Here is a 22,017-nt window from a genome sequence, read left to right as displayed (position 1 = left end):
GCTAGCTTTCCTCGCCCCAGAGGTAAGGCAGCCAAGAAGACTCTTTCCAGAGCTTAGACTGTTTATTTCTGTGTGTATGTGTGGCATCTGTATCTTTTTAAAGCTCCTCAGGCTGGTTTAATGAGAAAAGCTATTCTTCCTAGGGTGGGCTACAATGTTGCCTTGTGAGATGAAGTAGGTCTAAACTTACTGATGGGGAAACAATGTGTAATTATGTTAGTCTGTGAAATAGCAAAGTGGGGAACAGGGTGTGTAACAAAACGGGGGGGGGGGGGGGGGGAATGAGAGATACACAGTTAGAAATCTGATCTGCTTAGGTATGCGCCCTGTGGACAGTGTCCAGAAGGAAAACCAGTGAGAGAAACTGCCCCCAGGGAGAGGAAGTAAGGGCTCTGGGCCAGGGGTGACAGGAGAGAGTGATTTTTCTTAGTCCAAAGGCTTGTTCTGCCTGAAGTTGTTTTTTTGTTTGTTTGTTTTAATCTTGATAAGCATACAGGTCCCTTAACATAAGCAAGTTCATTCATAACTTCCTTCAGCAAACATTTATTGTGCAGGTACCAGTTGCCAGGTTCTCTCCTAGACCAAGCACTTGTCAAGCTGACGTTGTAGAAAGGGACCCAGAGGAGATACTAAGAGGAATGGGAAAATTCTCACGATATCAGGGAAGGGCTCTGGAGAAAAGTTTAGCAGGAAGAAGGGATGGCAGTGATCTATAGGGCCTGGAGGCAGGGTTTAAAATTTCAGATAGGAGGATCAGAGAAAGTCATCCTGAAGTGACCAGAGGAATGAGAGAGGGAGCTGTGTAGAATGTGTCAGGCAATGAGTAAGGCTTGTGCAAAGGCCCTGGGCGGGAGCATGTCTGCTGTGTTTGAGGAGCAGCGAGGAGGCCTTTGTGGCTGGAGTGGAGAGATCAAGGGGTAGAATGGGAGGAGGTGAGGCAGAGAGGGGATGGGCAGAGTGTACAGGGCTTTGTGGACCATGGGAGGACTTGGGCTTCTGTTTTCTTTCTTCCTTTCATTCTTCCTTCCTTTCTTTCTTTTCTTTCTTTTTTTTTCTTTTTCTCTGCACTGCATGGCTTGCAGGGTCTTAGTTCCCTGACCAGGGATAGAACCTGGGCCCGCCACAGTGAAAGCGCGATTCCTAACCACTGGACCGCCAGGGAATTCCCTGGGCTTCTGTTCAGAGAGAGATAGGAGTCATCGAGTTCTGAGCAGAGGAGGGACCTAGCCTGACTCAGGGGTTCACAGGTACCCCCTGGCCTCTCTGAGGCGCAATGGCAGAAGCCAGGAAACGAAGCCAGAGGTGATAGCCCTAGTCAAGGGACATGAATCGCCTTGTACCAAGGTGCTAAATAAACGAACACATCCACAAAAAAGTTAAGCAGAGTTCTGATTCTCAGCCAGGTTCTGGAAGCCAGCACTGGCTCGGTTCCAGTCCCAGCTCCATTCTTCTAGCTCTGTACCAGCAGAGAGCTTTAGTATCCCTGAACCTTTCATATCTGTACCTTTTGTATATCTGAGCCTCAGTTTCTCCATCCAGAAAGTGGGGTTAATAACAGTATCAGCTCCCTCTTGGGGCTCCCTCAAGGGTTTAGTGAACTCATGCGGGTATAGCACTTAGAGCTGGATCTGCAGTAAATGCCTAATTAATTGGAGTTATTCACAGAGCACACAGTTCAAGAGCGTGATGTAGATAGCCGACAAGGACCTACGGTACAACACAGGGAATTCTCTGCTCAATACTCTGTAATAACCCAAATGGGAAAAGAATTTTAAAAAGAATAGACACGTGTGTGTATAATGGAATCACTCTGCTATACACCTGAAACTGACACAACATTGCTCATCAACTATACTTACATAAAATAAAAATTGAGGGAATTCCCTGGCAGTCCTGTGGTTACGACTTTGCACTCTCACTGCCAAGGGCCTGGGTTCGATCCCTGATCTGGGAGCTAAGATCCCCCAAGCTGCGGGGCTCAACCAAAAAAAAAAAAATTTTTTTTTTTTTGGAAAGAAAAGAGCATGGTGTCAGGACCAGACTTCAAAGTCCCAGCTCCTGCTGGCTATGTGACTTCAGACTAGTCACAGAACATCTCTGTGCCTGCATTTCTTCATTGTGCCATCTGCTCTGAGAGCCTCGTAAGGATTGAGTTCCTAGAAAGAAATGTCTGCTTTGGTGCCCAGCACACAGTAGGTGCTCTAACTTTTGCTCCTATCGTGGCCAGTAGAATCACTTCTAGCTTTCTCACCCCAGCCTTTTGTTAAAGGGATTTTTCTGGGCAGCCGGGATGCCCATTACCCAGGCAGAGATTTCTGGGAAGGCCTGGGTGAGCTGGCCTGGCTGTGTGGGCGAGGCCTTGGGCCTTTGTGGGCCCTGGGGGCTTGGTCTGTATCCAGAAGCCTCAGGGGCCGGGTGGTACTTGATGTCCTGGCACAAGCAGCCTGTATTTGTTCCCTTATCTCCTACACCCACTGAACTGGGTGGGCTGGCCTTCCTGCCTGGCACGGCTGGAATCCAACTGCCGCTTCCCCTCCCAGAGCCTGGTCTAACGGCCCGACTTTCTCATGTCTTCTCCCCCACCACTGTCACACCTTGAGCTCTGCCTCTCCCAGAATCTGCCCCAAAAATGCCTGGGTTGGAGCCAGAGGGTCCTTGGTTTCATTCAGAACTCCATCCCTCACCTGCTCTGTGGTCTGAGCATGCGGCCTCAGTTTGCCTCCTTTGGCTTCCGGTTAGCATTTCTTTTTCTTTCTCTTCCTTCCTTCCTTTCTTTTTCTTTCTTTCCTTCTTTCTCTCTCTCTCTTTCTTTCTTTCTTTCTTTCTTTCTTTCTTTCTTTCTCTTTCTTTCTTTTTCTTCCTTCCTTTCTTTCTTTCTCTTTCTTCCTTCCTTCCTTCCTTCCTTCCTTCCTTTCTTTCTTTCTTTTTCTTTCCTTCCTTCCCTCCTTCCCTCCTTCCTTCCTTCCTTCCTCCCTCCCTCCCTCCCTCCCTGTCTTTCTTTCTTTCTTTCTTTCTTTCTTTCTTTCTTTCTTTCTTTCTTTCTTTCTTTCTTCCTTCCTTCCTTCCTTCCTTCCTTCCTTCCTTCCTTCCTTCCTTCCTTCCTTCCTTCCTTCTTTCTTTCTTTCTTTCTTTCTTTCTTTCTTTCTTTCTTTCTTTCTTTCTTTCTTTCTTTCTTTCTTTCTTTCTTTCTTTCCCTTCCACTCTTCCGCTCTCTCTTTCTCTTTCTCTCTTTCTTTTCTTTATTTTGGGCCACCACGGCTCACAGGATCTTAGTTCCCTGACCAGGGATAAAACCCATGCCCTTGGCAGTGAAAGTGCCGAGCCCCAACCACTGGGCCCCCAGGAAATTCCCCTGGTTAGCATTTCTTAAAGCCTTGTACCCCAAACCTGTGCTAAGTGCTTTTTGAGCATCAAGCCCTGGCAACAGCTACCAGGAAATGCAAGTATGCGTCGCATTCTCCACACAGGAAAACAGCAGCCTGGAAAGGGAAAGGGCTTGTCAATTTCCCCACCCATATTGCTGGGAATGAACGACAGGACTTTACCACTTCTGGTTGTTTTAAGCAGAGCGCATGAAACATGCTGGCACAGACTTGAGCTCAACACGTGTGGGTTCATGGCCTAGAGACTGGGGGAGCAGCAAACTTCAGTAAAGGGCCAGAGAGTCAATATTTTCACATACAATCTGTGACTGCTACGCAAGTCTGCCAAAGACAGCAGACAAAATGAAAGGAAGCAGACATCGACAATACGAAAACGAATGGGTGTGGCTGTGCGCCAAGCAAACTGGATTTACGGCTGCTGACATTTGAGTCTCTCATGACAAAATAGTCTTCTTTTGATATTTTCCAGCTACTTAAAAATGGAAAGACCATTCTTAGCTCTGAGCCATATGAGAATGTGGTGGATGGATTTGCCCCACGGGGGCACGGATGGTTTGTCAACCGCTGTCCTAAATGGTTAAGACACAATTGGTAGTGACTTCCCTGGCAGTCCAGTGGTTTAGACATTGCCTTCCAGTGCAGAGGGTGTGGGTTGGGTCCCTGGTCAGGGAGCTAAGATCCCACATACTTCAGGGCCAAAAACCCAAAACATAAAACAGAAGCAATATTGTAACAAATTCAGTAAAGACTTTAAAAATGGTCCACATCAAAAAAAATAAAAATAATAAAAGACACTGGTAGGCAGAAAAATGGTCCCTCCAAAGATTTCCGAATCCTAATTCCTGGAACCTATGAATGTGTTACCTTACACGACAAAAGGGACTTTTCAGATGGGATTTTTTTTAAATTAGTTAATTAATTGATTAATTTATTGGCTGTGTTGGGTCTTTGTTGCTGCCTAGGCTTTCTCTAGTTACAGCGAGAGGGGGCTTCTCTTGTTGCGGAGTGCGGGCTCTAGGCGTGCAGGCTTCAGTAGTTGTGGCACACAGGCTTCGTTGCTCCGCGGCATGTGGGATCTTCCCAGAACAAGGCTCAAACCTGTGTCCCCTGCATGGGCATGCGGATTCTTAACCACTGCACCACCAGGGAAGTCCTGCAGGTGGGATTAACTTTAGGGTCTTGAGATGGGGAGATTCTTCTGGATTTTCCAGGTGGGCCCAAGGACAAGGGTCCTTATAAAGAAAAGAGGGGGACTTCCCTGGCGGTCCAGTGGTTAAGCTCCATGCTTCCACTGCAGGGGAACTAAGATCCCACATGCCATTTGGTGTGACCCAAAAAAAAAAAAGAAAAGAAAAGAAAAGAAGGAGGCAGGGGAGTCAGAGGAGGAGATGTAGCAGTGGAAGCGGATGTGGGCTTGATGGGAATGCTGGCTTTGGGATGGAGGGGGAGGCCAGGAGCCAAGGAATGAGGGCAGTTTCTAGAAGCTGGAACAAGCAAGGAAACAGATTCCTTCTGAGAATCTGCAGAAGAAACGCAGCCTGGCTAACACCCTGATTTTAGCTTAGTGAGATGCACTTTGGATGTCTGATCTCTAAAACCATGAGATAATAAATTTGTGTTTTGATCCTCCAAGTTGGTGTTAATTACTTACAGCAGCCATAGAAAACACTAACTCAGGAGCTGGGTGGCCCAGCTCTGTCACTCATCATCTTTGTGCCCACCAACATAGGTTTCTCTCTGGGCCTCAGTTTTCGCATCTGTCGAATGGGGGTGATAATAGGATCAACCTCACAAAGTTGCTATAAGGGTGAGCTGAGGTAAACTGTGTTGCGTTTTAGAAAAGTGCCTGGCATACAGTAAACGGGTCAGAAATATAGAGGCACTGGGGCATTCCACTGTTATTATTTTGCAACATTTTTGCAAAGATTCAGCAAGTTTCCATCCTCAGACTCAATTATCAAACCATTAGTATTCGCCTTGCCCCTCCCTCCGTCCCCACTTGGCTAATGTTAACATGAGAGCTAATGGAACCCATCAGATGACAGTACCAATGTTCCCTCTTACATTTCCTGAGCCTCCTACAAGGGGGGCAGAGGGAGGAGAAAGGCGAATACTAACGGTCTGGCAATGTGCCTCTCCCTGCATCTTCAGTTCCATCTTACGGAGGAATAACACAAGTTCACACAGCAAGACCATAGCCCATGTGTCCCAGCCACGGTCACCAATTTCCCTGAGAGCTGTCTGAGACTTCCCCGTGTGTCTTCCCCTCCCCAGCCCGGCCTCATCATGCTTCTGCTCAAACACCCTCCGTAGCTCCCACTCACCCTTCAAAACGAGAAGGAGGACTTCCCTGGCGGTGCAGTGGTTAAGAATCCACCTGCCAATGCAGGGGACACGGGTTCAATCCCTGGTCCAGGCAGATCCCACATGCCCCCGAGCAACTAAGCCCCATGCGCCATAACTGCTGAGCCTGTGCTCTAGAGCCTGTAGCCACAACTATTGAGCCTGTGTGCCACAACTACTGAAGCCCACACACCTAGAGCCCGTGCTCCACAACAAGAGAAGTCACAGCAATGAGAAGCCCATGCACCAGAAGAGTAGTCCCCATTCACTGCAACTAGAGAAAGCCCACGTGCAGCAACGAAGACCCAATGCAGCCAATAAATAAATAAACAAATAAATAAATTTATTAAAAAAAATGCAGAACTGGAGTAGGAACTGACCACTTGTTGCTAGGTGACTAGGTGGGCTGATTCCTCTCCCTGAGCCTCAGTTTCCTCTGCTGTAAAATGGTGGTGGTTGTTTTGGCTGCGCTGCATGGCATGTGGGATCTTAGTTCCCCAACCGGGGATTGAACCCAGGCCCTCGGCAGTGAAAGCACAAAGTCCTAACCACGGCACCACCAGGGAATTCCCCAAAGTGGGTTGTTGATAGATTCACCTGTATGGTAAAGAGCCCTGAGCCAGTGTCTGCAATATATTCCTTAGTTCTTAAGCACTAGACCGCCAGGAAAGTCCCAGCACCAGCCTTTTTCGATCTGGCTGTTAACGACTGCCAGTCTGGCTGCCTGGCTGACCTAAGAAACTTCCCGTGCTCCTTCCTCTCTCCCCTACCCACCTTACCGGTCTCACCTGCTATCAGATAGTAGAAATATGCTCTTGTATTTTCCCAGCCTGCTTGTTAACAGTGTTGAGTTTTGTATATTTGCATGATTAATCCACGTGGAATTTGTTTTGCTATGTATTGGGAATGGAGTTCACTTTATTTTCTTCCAAATGTACAGTCAAGGCTACTGACTGATTTACCCTTTCCCTGCCAACTGGAAATTCTACATTTATCGTGTATTCAATTCTTATATGTATAAAATGCACAAATTAATTTTTATTTTAATTATTGACGTATTTGGCTGTGTTGGGTCTTTGTTGCTGCATGCGGGCTTTCTCTAGTTGTGGCAAGCGGGGGCTACTCTTCATTGCGGTGCGTGCGCTTCTCATTGTGGTGGCTTCTCTTGTTGCGGAGCACGGGCTCTAGGCACATAGGCTTCAGCAGTTGTGGCACACGGGGTGCAGACTCACTAGTTGTGGTGCATGGGCTTAGTTGCTCCGCATGTGAGATGGTCCCGGACCAGGGATTGAACCTGTGTCCCCTGCATTGGCAGGCAGACTCCTAACCACTGAGCCACCAGAGAAGTCCCACAAATTGATTTTTAAAATACGTGCACCCAGAAAACTAAGCTGCATTTTTATTTTCAGTTTTAGCTATATTATACATGGATTATATACTGTGGTTATTCATTTAACAAACATTGAATGAGTGCCTGTTCTATGCCAGGTGCTATGCTAGGTGCTGGGGACAAAGTTATGAACAACACAGACATAAATCCCAGCCCTCTTGCAGCAAACAGACACGGGGGTAGACAATAAATAGTCAATGTGTAAATGAGTGATGTGTCAGGTGGTAAGAAACAAAATAAATTGGGTAACAGGAGGTGGGGGAAAGTGTGCTGTTGTAGATAGGATGGTCAGAGAAAACTTCTCTGAGGAAGTGATGTTTGAGCTTGAAGGAGGTGGAGCCAAATGGCTGTCTCAGGGAAGAGCTTTCTAGGGAGAGAGAACAGCCAGTGCAAAGGTACTGAGGTAACCAGGGGGGATGTGGGCTGGTGGTGCCCTGGGTGTGGGCAAGTCCACCATCCTCCTTGGCCACAGATGCCCGTTGAAGAAGACCCAGCCCAAACTCCCCCAATTTTTTTGCTAGAATATTTTGGGGGTTGAAATTCAAAAAGGAAAAAATATATATACATCAATCTTTTCTCAACAAAAATTTTAAATTTCCACATTTAAAACTGTTGCTATAAAAAAAAAAAAAGAAACAGTTGCTATACTAGTGTATGTCTCCTATTTAGAAGTAGATGGTTAGCAAAGAGAATTTCGTGATATTTAATGAAGGCTTCATGGTCAAAACCTTTCATAAAAGTGAAAAAGTTAAAAAAAAACAGTTTACACTGTATAACCTACAGTATAACCAGGGGGCCAGTAAGGCTGGAACGGAGCAGGAAAGGGGAGAGTGGGAGGGGGTGAGGGGGTGAGGGCAGGGAGGAGGGGACAGGGCAGAGCAGGCGGCAGGGCCTTGTGGACATGGTGAGGAGTTGGGCTTTTCCTCAGAGGGAGGTGGGAACCATAGAGGGTTCAGGGCAGAGGAGAGACATGCCCTGACTCGGGTGTTCACAGGCTCCTCTGGCCCCTGAGAGGAGAACAGACACAGGAGGACAAGTGTAGGAGCTGAGAGACCAGGGTGGAGGCACCCGCACTGTCCAGGCAGGAAATGACAGCCGTGTGTGACAAGGGTGAGGGCCCTACAGGGGGTGAGAGCGGTTGGATCCTGAATAGATTCTGAAGGCAAAGCTGACGTGAAGCAAAGAGAGAGGTGTCCCAGGCTTCCGGCCTGAGCAGTCAGGAGGACAGAGCAGCTGGGGGACAATGGGGGCTCGATGTGGCCATGCTGAGTGGGAAGGGCCCACGAGACCCCCGTATGGGGCGTTGGGGGGCGGATGTCACAGGGGTGTGCCACTCAGGGGTGAGGCCCTCTCCAGGGACCCACATTTGAGCGTTATCAGGGAGGGAGCTGGTAGTTGAAGGCCGGAGTCTGCAGGAGTGTCCCCAGGGGACCTAGCATATCCGGGAAGAGAAAAGGCTGCAGCCTGGGCACTGCTTGCATTGGGCGGGGTGGGACCAGCCGGCCTTTGGGCTGGCAGGGACCGTGGCAACCACAGGGCTACTTTGGGAGGCCCGGTCACCCGAGGGCATGGCTTGCAGCTTTGGGCCGTGCCTGTTTGCTGAAGCTTGTGGGCCAGGGGGCAGGTGGGGCCTCCATAGCTAGAAGCCACTGCCGGGGGCGGGGACGGGGGTGGGGTGGGGTGTTGACACTTCTCTAAGGACAAGCTGAGTTGGTGACCAGAGTCCCATCAGGGGGTGCCTGACTCTGAGGCAGCAGGTACAATTATTGAGCACCAACTGCACACTTATAACCCCGTGCTGGCTGTATGCTCCACACTGGATATCTCTTCCTGCTGACTACGCCCCCACGCTGACTGTGTCCTGCCCTGTAATCTGTAGAGTTGATTGTACTGTGAAGTATACGACTGGCCCCAAGGGCTGTTGGGAGATGCAATTTGAACAAGTGCATAATCAAGGGAGTAAATAGCCAGTGTGGGGGTAGATGGTTGGTGTAGGGGGTGTGGCCAGCTGCCTGGGAACCCTAGGCCGACTGTGTACCCCCACACCAGCCGCACAACTCCCCACTGACTGTGTACCTCCCACCAGCTGTATACCGCTACCCCTACTGTATACTCCACACTGATTAAACACCCCCCAAGTGTATACCTCCATGTGGGCTATATACCCCATGCTGGCAGTACCCCCATACCTACTATATATATACCTCCACATCAGCTGAATATCCCTACACGGACAATATATGACACGCATGCCAACTGTATACTTCTTGGTATCCCATGCCTGGTCTTTGGCTGGTTTGGGTTTTATGCTTTAGCCCCATTTCACAGTTGAGGAAGCTGAGGCTCAGAGGAGGCAAGGTGCTGGCCTGAGTATCCCCTGGCTCAGGCGGGGCAGGACCATTTGAATCCAGGACCACCCAGTAGGATATCACAAGACCCACAAGACTGGGTCTCAAATGCCACTGTACCCAGTAGGTGCTCAATAAATCCGTGTTTTTCAAAGCAACGACTTCAGGATTATCGACTGTGAGAGTGTGCAAGGATGGTGAGCTGAGGTGTGTAGCCTTGGGGGCCACAAAGAGACCCGCTGGAGGCTGTGCCGGGAAGGGATGTGGCCGGAGGGCTGTCAGTCCTAATTTGGCAGTTTTCAAGAGACGGGGATGTGGATTTTTTTAATGAATCGTCCCAATACTTAACTGTTGGCATTTATTTTTTTAAAAAATACATCCACAGGTTGGAGAGTGTTCAAGCCCAAATACTCTGTCATTGGTTGTTCAAGTTCAGCCATCTGCCTGTTTTGCCGCTCCTGGCTAGACATTGACCTGCCAATGCCTCAGTTTCCATACCTGGAGAATGGGAGAATTAGTAGGAGCCTTCCAGGGTTAAGCGATGTCCTAGGGCCGTGTCGCCTGGTTGGGGGCGGGGGCTAGCCCAGGCCACAGGGTGAAGCCACCGAGTGAAGCCACAGAGTTCCCCGGGTGGGGGCTGGGGGGCGGGGCGGAGAGGGCTAAATCGGGCGGCGGGTGAGTGGCGGGAGCAGCTGCCGCCCCGCCCGGCCCTCTCCTCCCTCCCTCCCTCCCTCCCTCCGTTCCGTGGTCCAGTCCGTCCGAGGCAGCAGCTCTGCTAGGGCCGGTCTGACCGGTTTGGGCCGCCCCGCCTGGCTCTTTGCTGGGAGGAGCCGCCGCCAGCCGGTCCCTCGGTCCCTCCCTCGGGACGCCCGCGCGTCCGGACCCGAGGGCAGAGGGGGAGCTGGAGCAGGCGGGCGGCTGTCGGGGCTGGGCGCCCGCAGGGATGGGGGGCGAGCGGCAGCATTACTACGGAAAGCACGGTAGGCAGCGCCCCCCTCCCACACGTGGGCCTGGCAACTTGGAGGGGGCAGCGGGAGGACCCAGGGTCGGGGGACGAGGGGGGAGCAGAATTGCAGATCTCGACCTGTACCCCCCCAGCCCCCATCATCACCTGCCAGCACCCTTCACCCCAACGCCCTCCCCGGAGGTTCCTCCAGACTCCCTCATCCACAGGGTCTGTCCTCGCAGCCTCCCCGGTACTCCTGTGGGAACCATCTCCAGATCCCACCTTGGAAACTCCTCTCCACCGGGCTCGCTGCTGGCCCTTTTCCAGCCCCGCTGCTGGCCCTTTTCCAGCCCCCTCCCTGTGAGTGTCCCCAGGTGATAAATCAGGCCGTTCAGAGAAAATCCCCCAAATCTCTGAACTTTACTCCTCCGTGGCCGAAGACACCCTTAGGGACATATGGGGAAGGGTTTTCTGCCAGCCCCACCTTGGGTCACTCAGCTCAATCTTGCTGATTTTCAGGAACACCACAGAAGTATGACCCCAGCTTCAAAGGACCCATTTACAACAGGTAAGGGGTCTGGGCTCCTGGGAGGGGAGGGGGTCTCTGCTGACATTGCCTCCACCACTGTTTCCTTACACACACCTCCACATCTGTACTCCAACACACTGGAGATAAATATTTGCAACTTGATACAAGAACTTAAAGATAAAAGAATGATAAAAGAACAAGAAAGCAATTTCTTTACTATGCAAAGAGTCTTTACAAATTAATTTTTTAAGATTCAGGCAAAAGACTGGAACAGATCATTTACAGAGCAAGAAATAGACAGTGGAGTTAGGGAGAAATGCTCACACTCACTAGAAGGTAAAGGAATGTAATTTATAACCAAATAGAATCTCCCCATCACAGACTGGCAGAGCTTAAAAAGATTGACACACGAGGGTATACAGAGGTAGAAATATAATGTATAATGTTGTACACCTGAAACTTATATACTGTTATATATAAATCAGTTACCTCAATTAAAAAAAAAGATTGACACATTCTGCTCTGAAACTAATTGATACAGTCTTTTTTTGGAGGGAATTTGGAAATGACTTTTTTTTTTAATGTACAGCTCTTTGTTCCAGAGATTATAATTCTATGAAAAAAATTCTCCCAGTAAACCTCCTATAGATGGGCAAAGATGTTTGACACTGCTGCCTTTTTGCAAAAGGCAAAACCCAACAACTTGAATTGCATCTCTTGGGAGCAGTTAGGTGTGCTACACTGCATCCTTAGGTTATTTTATTACACAGCTGTTAAAATGTACAAGAACCTTTCTAAGTAGTCATATGGATCCCTTTCAATATAATAGTGAAAAAAGCAAGACACAAACAGTGGGTGTGTCACAATCATACCTGAGTTAACCAAAAAAAATTTTTTTGGAAAACATTTGTACCGATAAATAAAGAACTCACAAGAAATCGTTAACAGAGGTTAGTCAGGAAGAGGAGGTTTATGTGGGAGACGGTTCTTCGTTCTGTACATTCCTGTATGGTTTAAATTTTATGTTCATCTTTAATCTTATGATAATAAAAATAGTTTAATTTTTTAAAATTGTGCTAACATGATTGGTGAAACAAGCTTTTTATTTCTTTTTTTTCCCAATAGTATTGAGATACAATTGGTATACAGCACTGTGTAAGTTTAAGGTGTACGACATTATGATTTGACTTATATACATCATGAAATGATTACCACAATAAGTTTAGTGACCATCCATCATCTCATATAAGATATTAAAAAAAAGAAAAAGAAAAGAATGTTTTTTCCTTCTGATGAGAACTCAGGATTTACTTACTCTCTTAAGAACTTTCATATATATCATACCACATTATATTTACCATGTTGTACATTACATCACTAGCACTTCTTTATCTTATCACTGGAAGTTTGTACCTTTTGAACACCTTCATCCAATGCTCCCTTCCACCCCCCACCCCCCACCTTTGGTAACCACAAATCCGATCTCTTTTTCTATGAGTGAGTTTGTTTGTTTTTGAAGTATAACTGACCTACATCATGATGTTAATTCCTGGTGCACAACATAGCGATTCAGTATTTCTGTACATTACAAAATGATCACCACAAAATAGCTTAAATTAAAAAAAAAATTAATACATTACACTGGTAAGGATGTAGGGAAATGGGCATTTAATCAAAAGAGAGCTGAACATTGCTGTAACCAGCTTTGAGGACAGTGTAGCATTAGGTATTAAAATTTATTTTTAATTTTGTTATTTTTAATTGTTATAATTAATATACAATATTAGTTTCAGATGTACAACATAGTAACTCAATATTTTATACATTATGAAATGATCACTGCAGTAAGACCAGTTACCATCCATCACCACACAAAGTTGTTACAATATTATTAAATGTATTCCCTAAGTGTGTATTACACCCCGGGTGACTTATTTTGTAGTTGGAGGTTTGTACCTCTTAATACCCTTTACCTGTTTCATCCATCCCCCCACCCACCTCTACTCTGGCAACTGCCAGTGTGTTCTTTGCATCTATGAGTCTGTTTCTGTTTTGTTTTGTTTGTTCATTTGTTTTGTTTTTTAGATGCCACACAGAAGTGAAAGCATACGTTCTTTGTTTTTCTCTGTCTGACTTATTTCACTTAGCAGAATATCTTCCAGGTCTGTTCCATGTTGCTGCAAATGGCATGATTTCATTCTTTACTGGGGGTCTGAGTAATATTCCACTGTAGACACATACACCACACCTTTATCCATTCATCTATGGATGGGCACTTAGGTGGCTTCCATATCTTGGCTATTGTAAATAGCGCTGCAGTGAAAGGTATTCCTATTTAAAATGCACGTGCCCTTTGGTACCACTCAGGAACACATGTCTAAATAACACACAGCCACGTGTGTGTACAAGGCAGGATGGGTCCATGATATCCAGGGCACCGATACTCACTCCCACCCTGACATGGTCCCTTGCTCCCCAGAGGCTGCACAGATGTCATTTGCTGTGTGTTCCTCCTCCTGGCCATTGTGGGCTATGTGGCTGTAGGCATCATAGGTGAGCAAAGGAGGGGACGGGATTGGGGTTCCAGGGTGGGAGGGCAAGCCACGGCCTCTGGGACAGAACTGGGGCTGGTGCTGAGGAGTGGCAGCCCCTCAGCATCCCTGGATCCCTCCACAGCTTGGACCCATGGGGACCCTCGAAAAGTCATCTATCCCACTGATAGCCGAGGCGAGTTCTGTGGGCAGAAGGGCACGATAAATGAGTAAGTCTGGTTCCTTGGGGCCTGCGGGGTCTGGGGAGGAGTGGGCGGGAGAGCATGAGCACTGGGGAGAAGGTTCTAGGCTCTGCTCGCCTCCGTCAATCCACTGGTCCAGTCAACAAATATTTAAAAACTCGCACCATCCCCAGCCTCTGTTCTAGGCCTTGGGGACACAGCACTAAATGAGACATTCAGAGTGTTGTCCTCTGGTGGCCCACATATTAGGGGAGAGACAGAGAGGAGACAGTCCCGGATCTGATGTCAGGTGGTGGTGAACAGGTGAGGTAGAAGAACAAGTTCAATCTGAGCTGTGCCACTCCCTGGCTGTGTGACCTGTTGCAAGTGTCTCAACCTCTCTGGGCCTCGTTTTCCTCATCTCTGAAATGGGGATCATGACAGTCCCATTCTCATGGGGCTGTTGTGATGATTAGATGTGCAATACATGTCCAGTGCTTAGAACAGTACCTGGCATGGAGTTGCTGCTGCTGCTACAGTTATTATTATTATTGTTGTTGTTGTTTTCATTAAGATATTCTATACAGGCTGATTGAGACGTCTTGACAGTTTCCATATCCCTTCCCCAACCCCAGGAACAAACCCTTCCTGTTTTATTTCAACATTGTGAAGTGTGCCAGCCCCCTGGTCCTGCTGGAATTCCAGTGTCCCACTCCCCAGGTAACTTGTCCCCTCCCCGCCTCTTTCCTGTCCCTCGCTTTCATCATCAGGTCCTTCTCTCCCTGTAGTGGCAGCTTCTCTCCTAGCCCTTTCTCTCTCCCTGGTGAATAGGGGGCAGAGGGTGGGACCTCTGTCTTGAGAGGCGATCAGGTGTCTGTTCAGACCCCACTCACCCCTGCCTCCTGCCCCCCAAGATCTGCGTGGAGAAATGTCCTGACCGTTACCTCACCTACCTGAACGCTGAGAAATCTCAGGACTTTGATATCTACAAGCAGTTCTGTGTGCCTGGCTTTCAGAAAAACAAGGTAAGCGGATAGCTGCCCTGGGAGCCCAGGTAGGGGCAGGTCGAGAGTGCTGGCCCGCAGGATTGACCCGCTCCTTGTCTCTTAGCAGAGTGTGGCTGAGGTCTTCCGAGATGGCCTCTGCCCCGCCGTCCTCACCCCCAGCAAACCCCGTGAGTCTGGGGTCCCGTGAGCTCGGGAGGGGCATGGGGAGGTTTCAGGGGCTCGGCCTGACTGGTCCCATCCCCTGCTCTGTGCAGTGGCCCGGCGATGCTTTCCAGCCATCCACACCTACAAGGGGGTCCTCATGGTGGGCAACGAGACAACCTATGAGGATGGGCTTGGTGCTCGGAAAAACATCACAGAGCTGGTGGAAGGCGCCAAGTAAGGACCATGACCCACCACGCCGGCATCACATTTTCCTGGGTGGGACAGGGCATCCCCTGGGGTTGGCCCAATCAGGGAACGGGGTCCGACCTAAGCCTTGTCCGCCTTCCCCCAGGAAGGCCAACGTAGTTCTGGAAGCCCGGCAGCTGGCCATGCGGATATTTGAAGATTACACAGTCTCCTGGTACTGGATTGTCATGTAAGTTGAGAGGGAAGGTAGCCCTCCCTGGGCTTCCCTGTCCGAGACAGGTGAGGAGGTGGGGTCCGCTCATGCCCCCATTTTATCCCCCAGAGGCCTGGTCATCGCCATGGTGTTGAGCCTCTTATTCATCATCCTGCTCCGCTTCTTGGCTGGCATTATGGTCTGGGTCATGATTGTCATGGTGATTCTGGTCCTAGGCTACGGTACGTCTCTCCCTCCCTGCGTCCTCCCCTCCCCACAGTCTTCAAAATGCCTGTGCCCTTTGAGCTGTCACTGGCCCATCAAGAATCTTCTCTTGAGGAAATTCCTTGGCGGTCCAGTGGTTAGGAATCGGTGCTTCCACTGCCAGGGCCTGGGGTCCGATCCCTGGTTAGAGAATTAAGATCCCACAAGCCGCATGGCGTGGCCAAAAAAAAAAAAAAAATCTTCTCCTGAATCATCAGACATCCTCCATCTTTCATTTGGAATATTTGTGAAGATGTTCATCTCAGTGTTGTTTATGAGAGCAGACACTTGGAAACAACCGTTAAGTCATAATCTTCCCAAACAGGACTGGATCTGTATTTCATCGACAGCAAAGTGATTCTCAAGTAGACCATTTAGCACAGTGGTTAAGGCCACATGCTCTGGCACCAGAAAGCACAGGGTCCAAATGCTGGCTCTGCCAATTCCTTGCTCTGTGACCTTGGGCAAGTGACTCAACCTCCCCATGTCTAAATTTCCTCCTCTGTACATTGGGGATAATTAGTATTTACTAGTTAGGAGACTTAATGAGAAGAAGATAGTGTGTGAGATGGGGGGGGGTGCGCTGTGGATCTGAGGCCCGTGGAACTCAGAGGCAGTGCTCAGAACCCAGTGCTTCACGTTCTGTTTATTCATGTAAACTTTCCAGGGGGAAAGATGCCAGATATGCAACCTACACTGGGGACACAGATGTTAAAATATTCATGTTTTGTTTATTTTTTAATTTTTTAATTTTTTTTTTTTATTTTGGTGGCCCCACGTGGCATGCGGAATCTTAGTTCCCCGACCAGGGATCAACCCCATGCCCCCTGCAGTGGAAGCACAGAATTCTAACCACTGGACCGCCAGGAAATTCCCAAAATATTTATGTTAATAGTGGTTTTTAGCTGGGTGCTGGCAGTTTAGGTGACTAGCTTTTTGTACTTCATAATTTTCTTCCACAGAGAGCTAAGAGGAATGTTGAAAATCCCTAATGCTACCCCCCACCCCCCTTGGATGTTAGCACCCAAGTCCTCCCTCCCCACCCATGAATCATTGTTACATGGTGGCAGAGGGGTCAGGAAAGCCTCAGACTACACAGCATCCTGATACCTATTCACTCATTCATCCATCATGTATTGAGTGACTACTGTGTTTTGGGCAGTCTTCTAGGTCCTGGGCTTATAGCAATGAAAAAATAGGGCACCTCCTTACTTTTGTGGAGTTTATATCCCAGGGGATGTGGGCAAGATGGACAAGAAACAAACCAGAAAACCTCTGGGATGTCAAAGCTGTGAAGGGGGATAAGAAATTGGAGTGTGAGAGGGTATGATTCTAAATGGGGGAAGGGATCCCAGAAGGTCTCATGAGAAGGTGACATTTGAGCTGGGACTAGAGGACGGGAGGGATCCAGTTGGGGAGAGACTGAACCAAGCAGCCGAACAGTAAGTACAAAGGCCCTGAGGCAGCAGCAAGCAATGGCAGCCCCTCTCAGCCTCGGGGTTTTGTTTCTGTTACGTGGGTGTGGTTGTCCTTGCTTTGCAACGTTGAGGCCGGGGGAGCTGTCGGAGGGCTGAGGTCAGTCGTAGCACGGTGGGTCCCCTGCGCAGGAATATTTCACTGCTACATGGAGTACGCTCGACTGCGCGGTGAGGCTGGCTCTGACATCTCCCTGGTGGACCTCGGCTTCCAGACGGACCTCCGCGTGTACCTGCACTTGCGGCAGACCTGGATGGCCTTCAGTGAGTCCCAGCTCCCTGCTCAGTGAGGCCTGGGTGGGAGTGGGGAGCCCAGGCGGGTGGCCGGCTCAATCACCCTCTGCCCCCGCAGTGATCATCCTGAGTGTCCTCGAGCTCATCATCATCTTACTCCTTATCTTTCTACGAAAGAGAATTCTCATTGCCATCGCGCTCATCAAAGAAGCCAGCAGGTGGGTGCCAGGGTGCCAGGTGGTCAGGCTGGGGCAGTCTCAGGGCTGCTCGGGCCTTGATGTCTGTGTCTCTACTCCTCCCAGGGCTGTGGGATACGTGATGTGCTCCTTGCTGTACCCACTGGTCACCTTCTTCCTGCTGTGCCTTTGCATCGCCTACTGGGCTAGCACTGCTATGTATCCACCGTCAGAGCCCGATCTCCGACCCCGGGGGTGGGCTATGTGCCAGACGTAGCCTGGAGGTGACCTACAGCTTGGGGGCAAGGCCAGAACCTGGTGTGGGAATGGACTCTTCCACGTGCCCTTGCTGTCCCTAATCCCAGATCTTGGGTTCCTTAACGAGCCTCTAGTTTCCTGTCCACTTCCAATGAAGCCATCTATAAGATCTTCAATGATACCGCCTGCCCCGTTGCTGGGAAAACCTGCAACCCTGAGGTGGGTATCCGGAAGTGCGGGGGCGGGGGCGGCGGCTATTTCCCTAGCAGCTCACAAATGATCTGAAGCCTCTCATCACCATTTGGGGACCATTCAACAAACATTTGGTGCCTGCTGCATGTCCTGTGCTGGATGTGGGGGGCATGGAGGGGAAGAGATCCAGCCTGGCGCCCAGCCTCTCACCCCGACCCCCTAAGTACCCATCCATCCACCTTTCCACACCTTGACTTCATTTCCTGTCCCCACACCCCTGTCTTAATCCAATGGTGGCCAGTTCGTGCTTCTAGAACCCCGATCTTGTCTTTCACAAGCCCCTAACCTGCCCTCCGAGGTCCCCACACTGATCTCTGCTACTTGTGATCTGTCCATGTGGCCATTCCATTGATCCGCAAGATAACTTATCCTGCCTCTCTGGTGCCTATTGAGACAATGATCCCTAATCTTGCTTCTAGAAGCCCTTTTGCAACCCCCTAATTCCTTGACCTAATTTTGTTCCCCATGACTCCTGTCCCACCTCATGGTCTACCTGACCTGGGCCTGATGCCCAGAGCCCAATCTGAACCCCTGGCCCCCGTGATGTGACCAGGCGCTGCATCCCTCCCACAGACCTTCCCCTCCTCTAATGAATCTCGCCTGTGCCCCGGAGCCCACTGCCAGTTCGCCTTCTACGGAGGTGAGTCGACTTACCACCGGGCCCTCCTGGGCCTGCAGATCTTCAATGCCTTCATGTTCTTCTGGCTGGCCAACTTCGTGCTGGCACTGGGCCAGGTCACGCTAGCTGGGGCCTTCGCCTCCTACTACTGGGCCCTGAACAAGCCGGATGACCTGCCTGCCTTCCCGCTCTTCTCTGCCTTTGGCCGGGCGCTCAGGTGGGGCCCCAGGTGGGCTGGGGGGTGGAGATGAGATGGAGTGGAAGAGGCCTGGCTGGGCCACTGACCACCCCCTCGGCCCAAAGGTATCACACAGGCTCCCTGGCCTTTGGCTCCCTCATTCTGGCCATCGTGCAGATCATCCGGGTGATGCTGGAGTACCTGGATCAGCGCCTGAAAGGTATGGCCAACAGGTGGTTGGCAATAACTCCCGTGGGGGGTGGGGCTAAGGGTCAGGTTGGGATTGGTTCTGTGGGGGGGTGGGGCCGAGGTGGTTGGACAGTGAGTGGTTTCTGACTGTGGTGGGGGAAAGGGTGGGGGCTGAGGGGCTTAAGTGATTGGTGCCTGTGATGGAGGAGTGGCTGAAAGAGCCCATTGGGTGGAGTTCTTACCGCTGAGGGGGCGGGAACAAGAGGCTTGGGCCACCATTGGTTCCTGAAGAGAGGGTTGGGCTGGGATTGGTTGTACTTTGGGGTGGAGCCAAGGAGGCATCAAGGATTGGCTTCTGCCTGGGAGGCCGGGCCAGGGTAGCAGCGTGGCTTGTCATTGGTAGGCGTCTTGGAGGCCGGGCTGAATGCCCCTTTCGAGGGGCGGGGCTGAGGGACCTGGCCCAGGTTGGTTCCAACTAGGGTGCAAGGCAGGACCACGAGGGTCCTGGATCGAGTCTCTTCTCGCAGTCTCTTTGAGAAGATTGGCTGTAAGAGTCCTGGACTGTGGCAAGTGTGTTTAAGGAGGAGGTAGCAGGCTCTTAACCAGGCCGAGTGGGGTCTCGTCTCACCTCTGCATCTCTCCCTCATCTACCAGCTGCGGAGAACAAGTTTGCAAAGTTCCTCATGACCTGTCTCAAATGCTGCTTCTGGTGCCTGGAGAAATTCATCAAATTCCTCAACAGGAATGCCTACATCATGGTGAGTCAGCTGGATGGGACCAGGTGGGACCAGGCACTAACCCACCAGCTGGGCCTGATCCATCCCTCCCACCTCCCTCCAGATTGCCATCTACGGCACCAACTTCTGCACCTCAGCCAGAAACGCCTTCTTCCTGCTCATGAGAAACATCATCAGGTCAGGGAAAACACCGTCTTGGGGTCCCCTCCCTCCTCCCCGGGCCCTGAGCCAGCATTCACGCCCGCTTCTTTCTGTCCCCTGCAGGGTGGCTGTCCTGGACAAAGTGACCGACTTCCTGTTCCTGTTGGGCAAGCTTCTGATCGTGGGTAGTGTGGGTGAGTGCCGCTCACCTAGCCTGTCCGGCTGCGGGGAGCCTGCTGGGGGCCACCTGTGAGCGGCGGTTGGGCCCCCACGTCTTCTGTGATGACTGTCTTCTTGTCTGCGGTCTTCTTGCGGGCGGGGACTACTTCCTTTATCCAGAGCCCTCAACCATCTCGGTTTCTTCCCCATCTCCAGGGATCCTGGCTTTCTTTTTCTTCACCCACCGAATCAGGATCGTGCAGGACACAGCACCACCCCTCAATTATTACTGGGTCCCTATACTGGTACGAACTTCTGGGGACAGAGAGGAGTTGGGGGAGAAGATGTCAGGACTTGCCCAGCCTCCTTTGAATGGGCAGATGTGGTTGGGGGTCAGAGGTGGGGAGTTGTTCATTTAGGACACAAACGTGTATTAAGTACCGACTGTGTTCCAGGCATGACCTGGGACAGCTTCCCTTTAAAGGCCTTACAGTTTGGGACTTCCCTGGTGGTCCAGGGGTTAGGACTCAGTGCTTTCGCTGCAGGGGGCGTAGGTTCGATCCCTGGTCAGGGAACTAAGATCTCACATGCCGCGTGGTCAAAAAAAGTGAGGGGAGCCCCTTACAGTTTAGGAATAAATAGACATTAACCAATGGTGATATCCATCAGATGGCTGCTTGCAAACCTGTACATGCCACAGGGCAGAATTACTGGGAACCAACTGTTAGAGCCTGTGGTGTTGTGGTGGAGGGTGTGGGCAGGTGTGGGAGTCCAGGGGGCTTCCCTGTGGAAGTGATGGGACGCCTAAGATCTGGAGGAGATGCAGGCAGCATCTAGGCAGAGGGAACAAATACAGAAGCCCTGAGGCAGGACTATGCCAGGACCAGTGAGCAAGTCAGTGTGGCTGGTGTGGAGGGAGTGAAGTGGTGAGGAGGTGGAGATACGGGCAGGGAGGTGATGGGGCCACAGAGGGGTTAGGTCATCATCCTAAAAGCACTATAGTATCTGAGTGCGGGCCTTGGAGCCCAGGGACCTCAATTTTTATCTTAGTTCTTTATTTGCTAGTTGTGAGTGACTGGGCAAGTTGTTTAATCTCTCAGAAGTCTGCTCGCTTCAGACCATAAATGTTTTTCAGGTACCAAGGCCCTGTAAGGACAGACCATCTAGTAGGGATGTGGGCATTAAACCTGTCATGCCCCGTGACTTCCCTGGTGGTCCAGTGATCAAGACTGCATGCTCCCAATGCAGGGGTCCTGGGTTCGATCCCTGGTCAGGGAACTAGATCCTGCATGTCGCAGCTAAGACGCAGCCAAAGAAAGAAAGAAAGAAAGATTAAAAAACAAAAAACAAAAAAACGACATCGTGCTTCCACGTCAGGGGGCATGAGTTTGATCCCTGGTTGGGGAATTAAGATCTTGCATGCCATGCCGCCGAGACAAACACACAAACAAACCTGTCGTGCCCTAAAGATGCATATAATTGCAGCCAGAGGAAGGTCTCAGACGAGGGGCTTATCAGCAAGGAAGTGGCATAACCCCAGCTGAGAAGGGACGTGGTGGTGGGTGCGGGTTGCCCTGGGCAGGAGCTGGAGTTGGAAACAGCTTGTCTCTCCTCGTCCAGACGGTGATCGTTGGCTCCTACCTGATTGCCCACGGCTTCTTCAGCGTCTACGGCATGTGTGTGGACACACTGTTCCTCTGTTTCTGTGAGTAACCCCACACCCCGACCCCCGATGGGCCCTGACTCGCTTCTCCCCTCTGGGCAAAGCATCTCCCTCCGATGGGCCTACACGTTAGTCAGCCCGGTGCCCCGCGGCCTCCCCAGGGCCTGGCTGTCCCCCGTCCTAGGGCCCTAGCGCGCCCCCTCTCAGCTTCTCCCTGCTCTCAGAGCTGCTCCGTCCTGTTGTCCCCTGGTCCAGGCTGCAGCTGGAACGCTCTCTGCCCCTGGGCCCTCGGCTTCAGAGTTTCTGGCTTTGTTGGGGGAGGATCCATGGCTGCCACTAACTCTGGTCTCTCCATCTGTCTATGTTTTTTTGTTTTGTTTTCTCTTTTCTCTTCCTCTCCTCCATGCCTGCTGGCTTCCCTGTTCTTCCCTGCCTCCCTCTTTCCCTCCCTTCCTGACAACCCCCATTT

The 22,017-nt window shown here is 50.5% G+C and overlaps 1 protein-coding gene across 8 annotated transcripts in view; it reads left to right on the top strand.

The window, feature by feature from the left end:
- Positions 1–22,017, top strand: part of SLC44A2 (solute carrier family 44 member 2) — a 28,295-nt gene that overhangs the window by 4,599 nt on the left and 1,679 nt on the right. For 3 of the 8 annotated variants that reach the window (XM_057708763.1, XM_057708768.1, XM_057708761.1), the window contains exons 2-21: positions 10,930–10,978; positions 13,419–13,492; positions 13,616–13,700; positions 14,288–14,372; positions 14,567–14,677; positions 14,763–14,826; positions 14,914–15,037; positions 15,156–15,239; positions 15,333–15,445; positions 17,075–17,206; positions 17,295–17,394; positions 17,479–17,571; positions 17,745–17,829; positions 18,436–18,698; positions 18,785–18,879; positions 19,503–19,606; positions 19,689–19,762; positions 19,850–19,920; positions 20,102–20,190; positions 21,506–21,590. In XM_057708763.1, the coding sequence (XP_057564746.1) occupies positions 10,930–10,978; positions 13,419–13,492; positions 13,616–13,700; positions 14,288–14,372; positions 14,567–14,677; positions 14,763–14,826; positions 14,914–15,037; positions 15,156–15,239; positions 15,333–15,445; positions 17,075–17,206; positions 17,295–17,394; positions 17,479–17,571; positions 17,745–17,829; positions 18,436–18,698; positions 18,785–18,879; positions 19,503–19,606; positions 19,689–19,762; positions 19,850–19,920; positions 20,102–20,190; positions 21,506–21,590 (1,980 nt within the window). Of the gene's footprint in view, positions 1–10,309; positions 10,445–10,929; positions 10,979–13,418; positions 13,493–13,615; positions 13,701–14,287; positions 14,373–14,566; positions 14,678–14,762; positions 14,827–14,913; positions 15,038–15,155; positions 15,240–15,332; positions 15,446–17,074; positions 17,207–17,294; positions 17,395–17,478; positions 17,572–17,744; positions 17,830–18,435; positions 18,699–18,784; positions 18,880–19,502; positions 19,607–19,688; positions 19,763–19,849; positions 19,921–20,101; positions 20,191–21,505; positions 21,591–22,017 lie in introns of those variants that run through there. The other 5 variants (XM_057708765.1, XM_057708762.1, XM_057708767.1 and 2 more) reach the window with 4 other exon arrangements.

The sequence above is a fragment of the Hippopotamus amphibius genome, chromosome 15, assembly GCF_030028045.1.
Source record: "Hippopotamus amphibius kiboko isolate mHipAmp2 chromosome 15, mHipAmp2.hap2, whole genome shotgun sequence".
Classification (NCBI taxonomy): domain Eukaryota; kingdom Metazoa; phylum Chordata; class Mammalia; order Artiodactyla; family Hippopotamidae; genus Hippopotamus; species Hippopotamus amphibius.
Note: the sequence above shows the minus strand (reverse complement) of the source record. Positions and strands in the feature narration are given on the sequence as shown.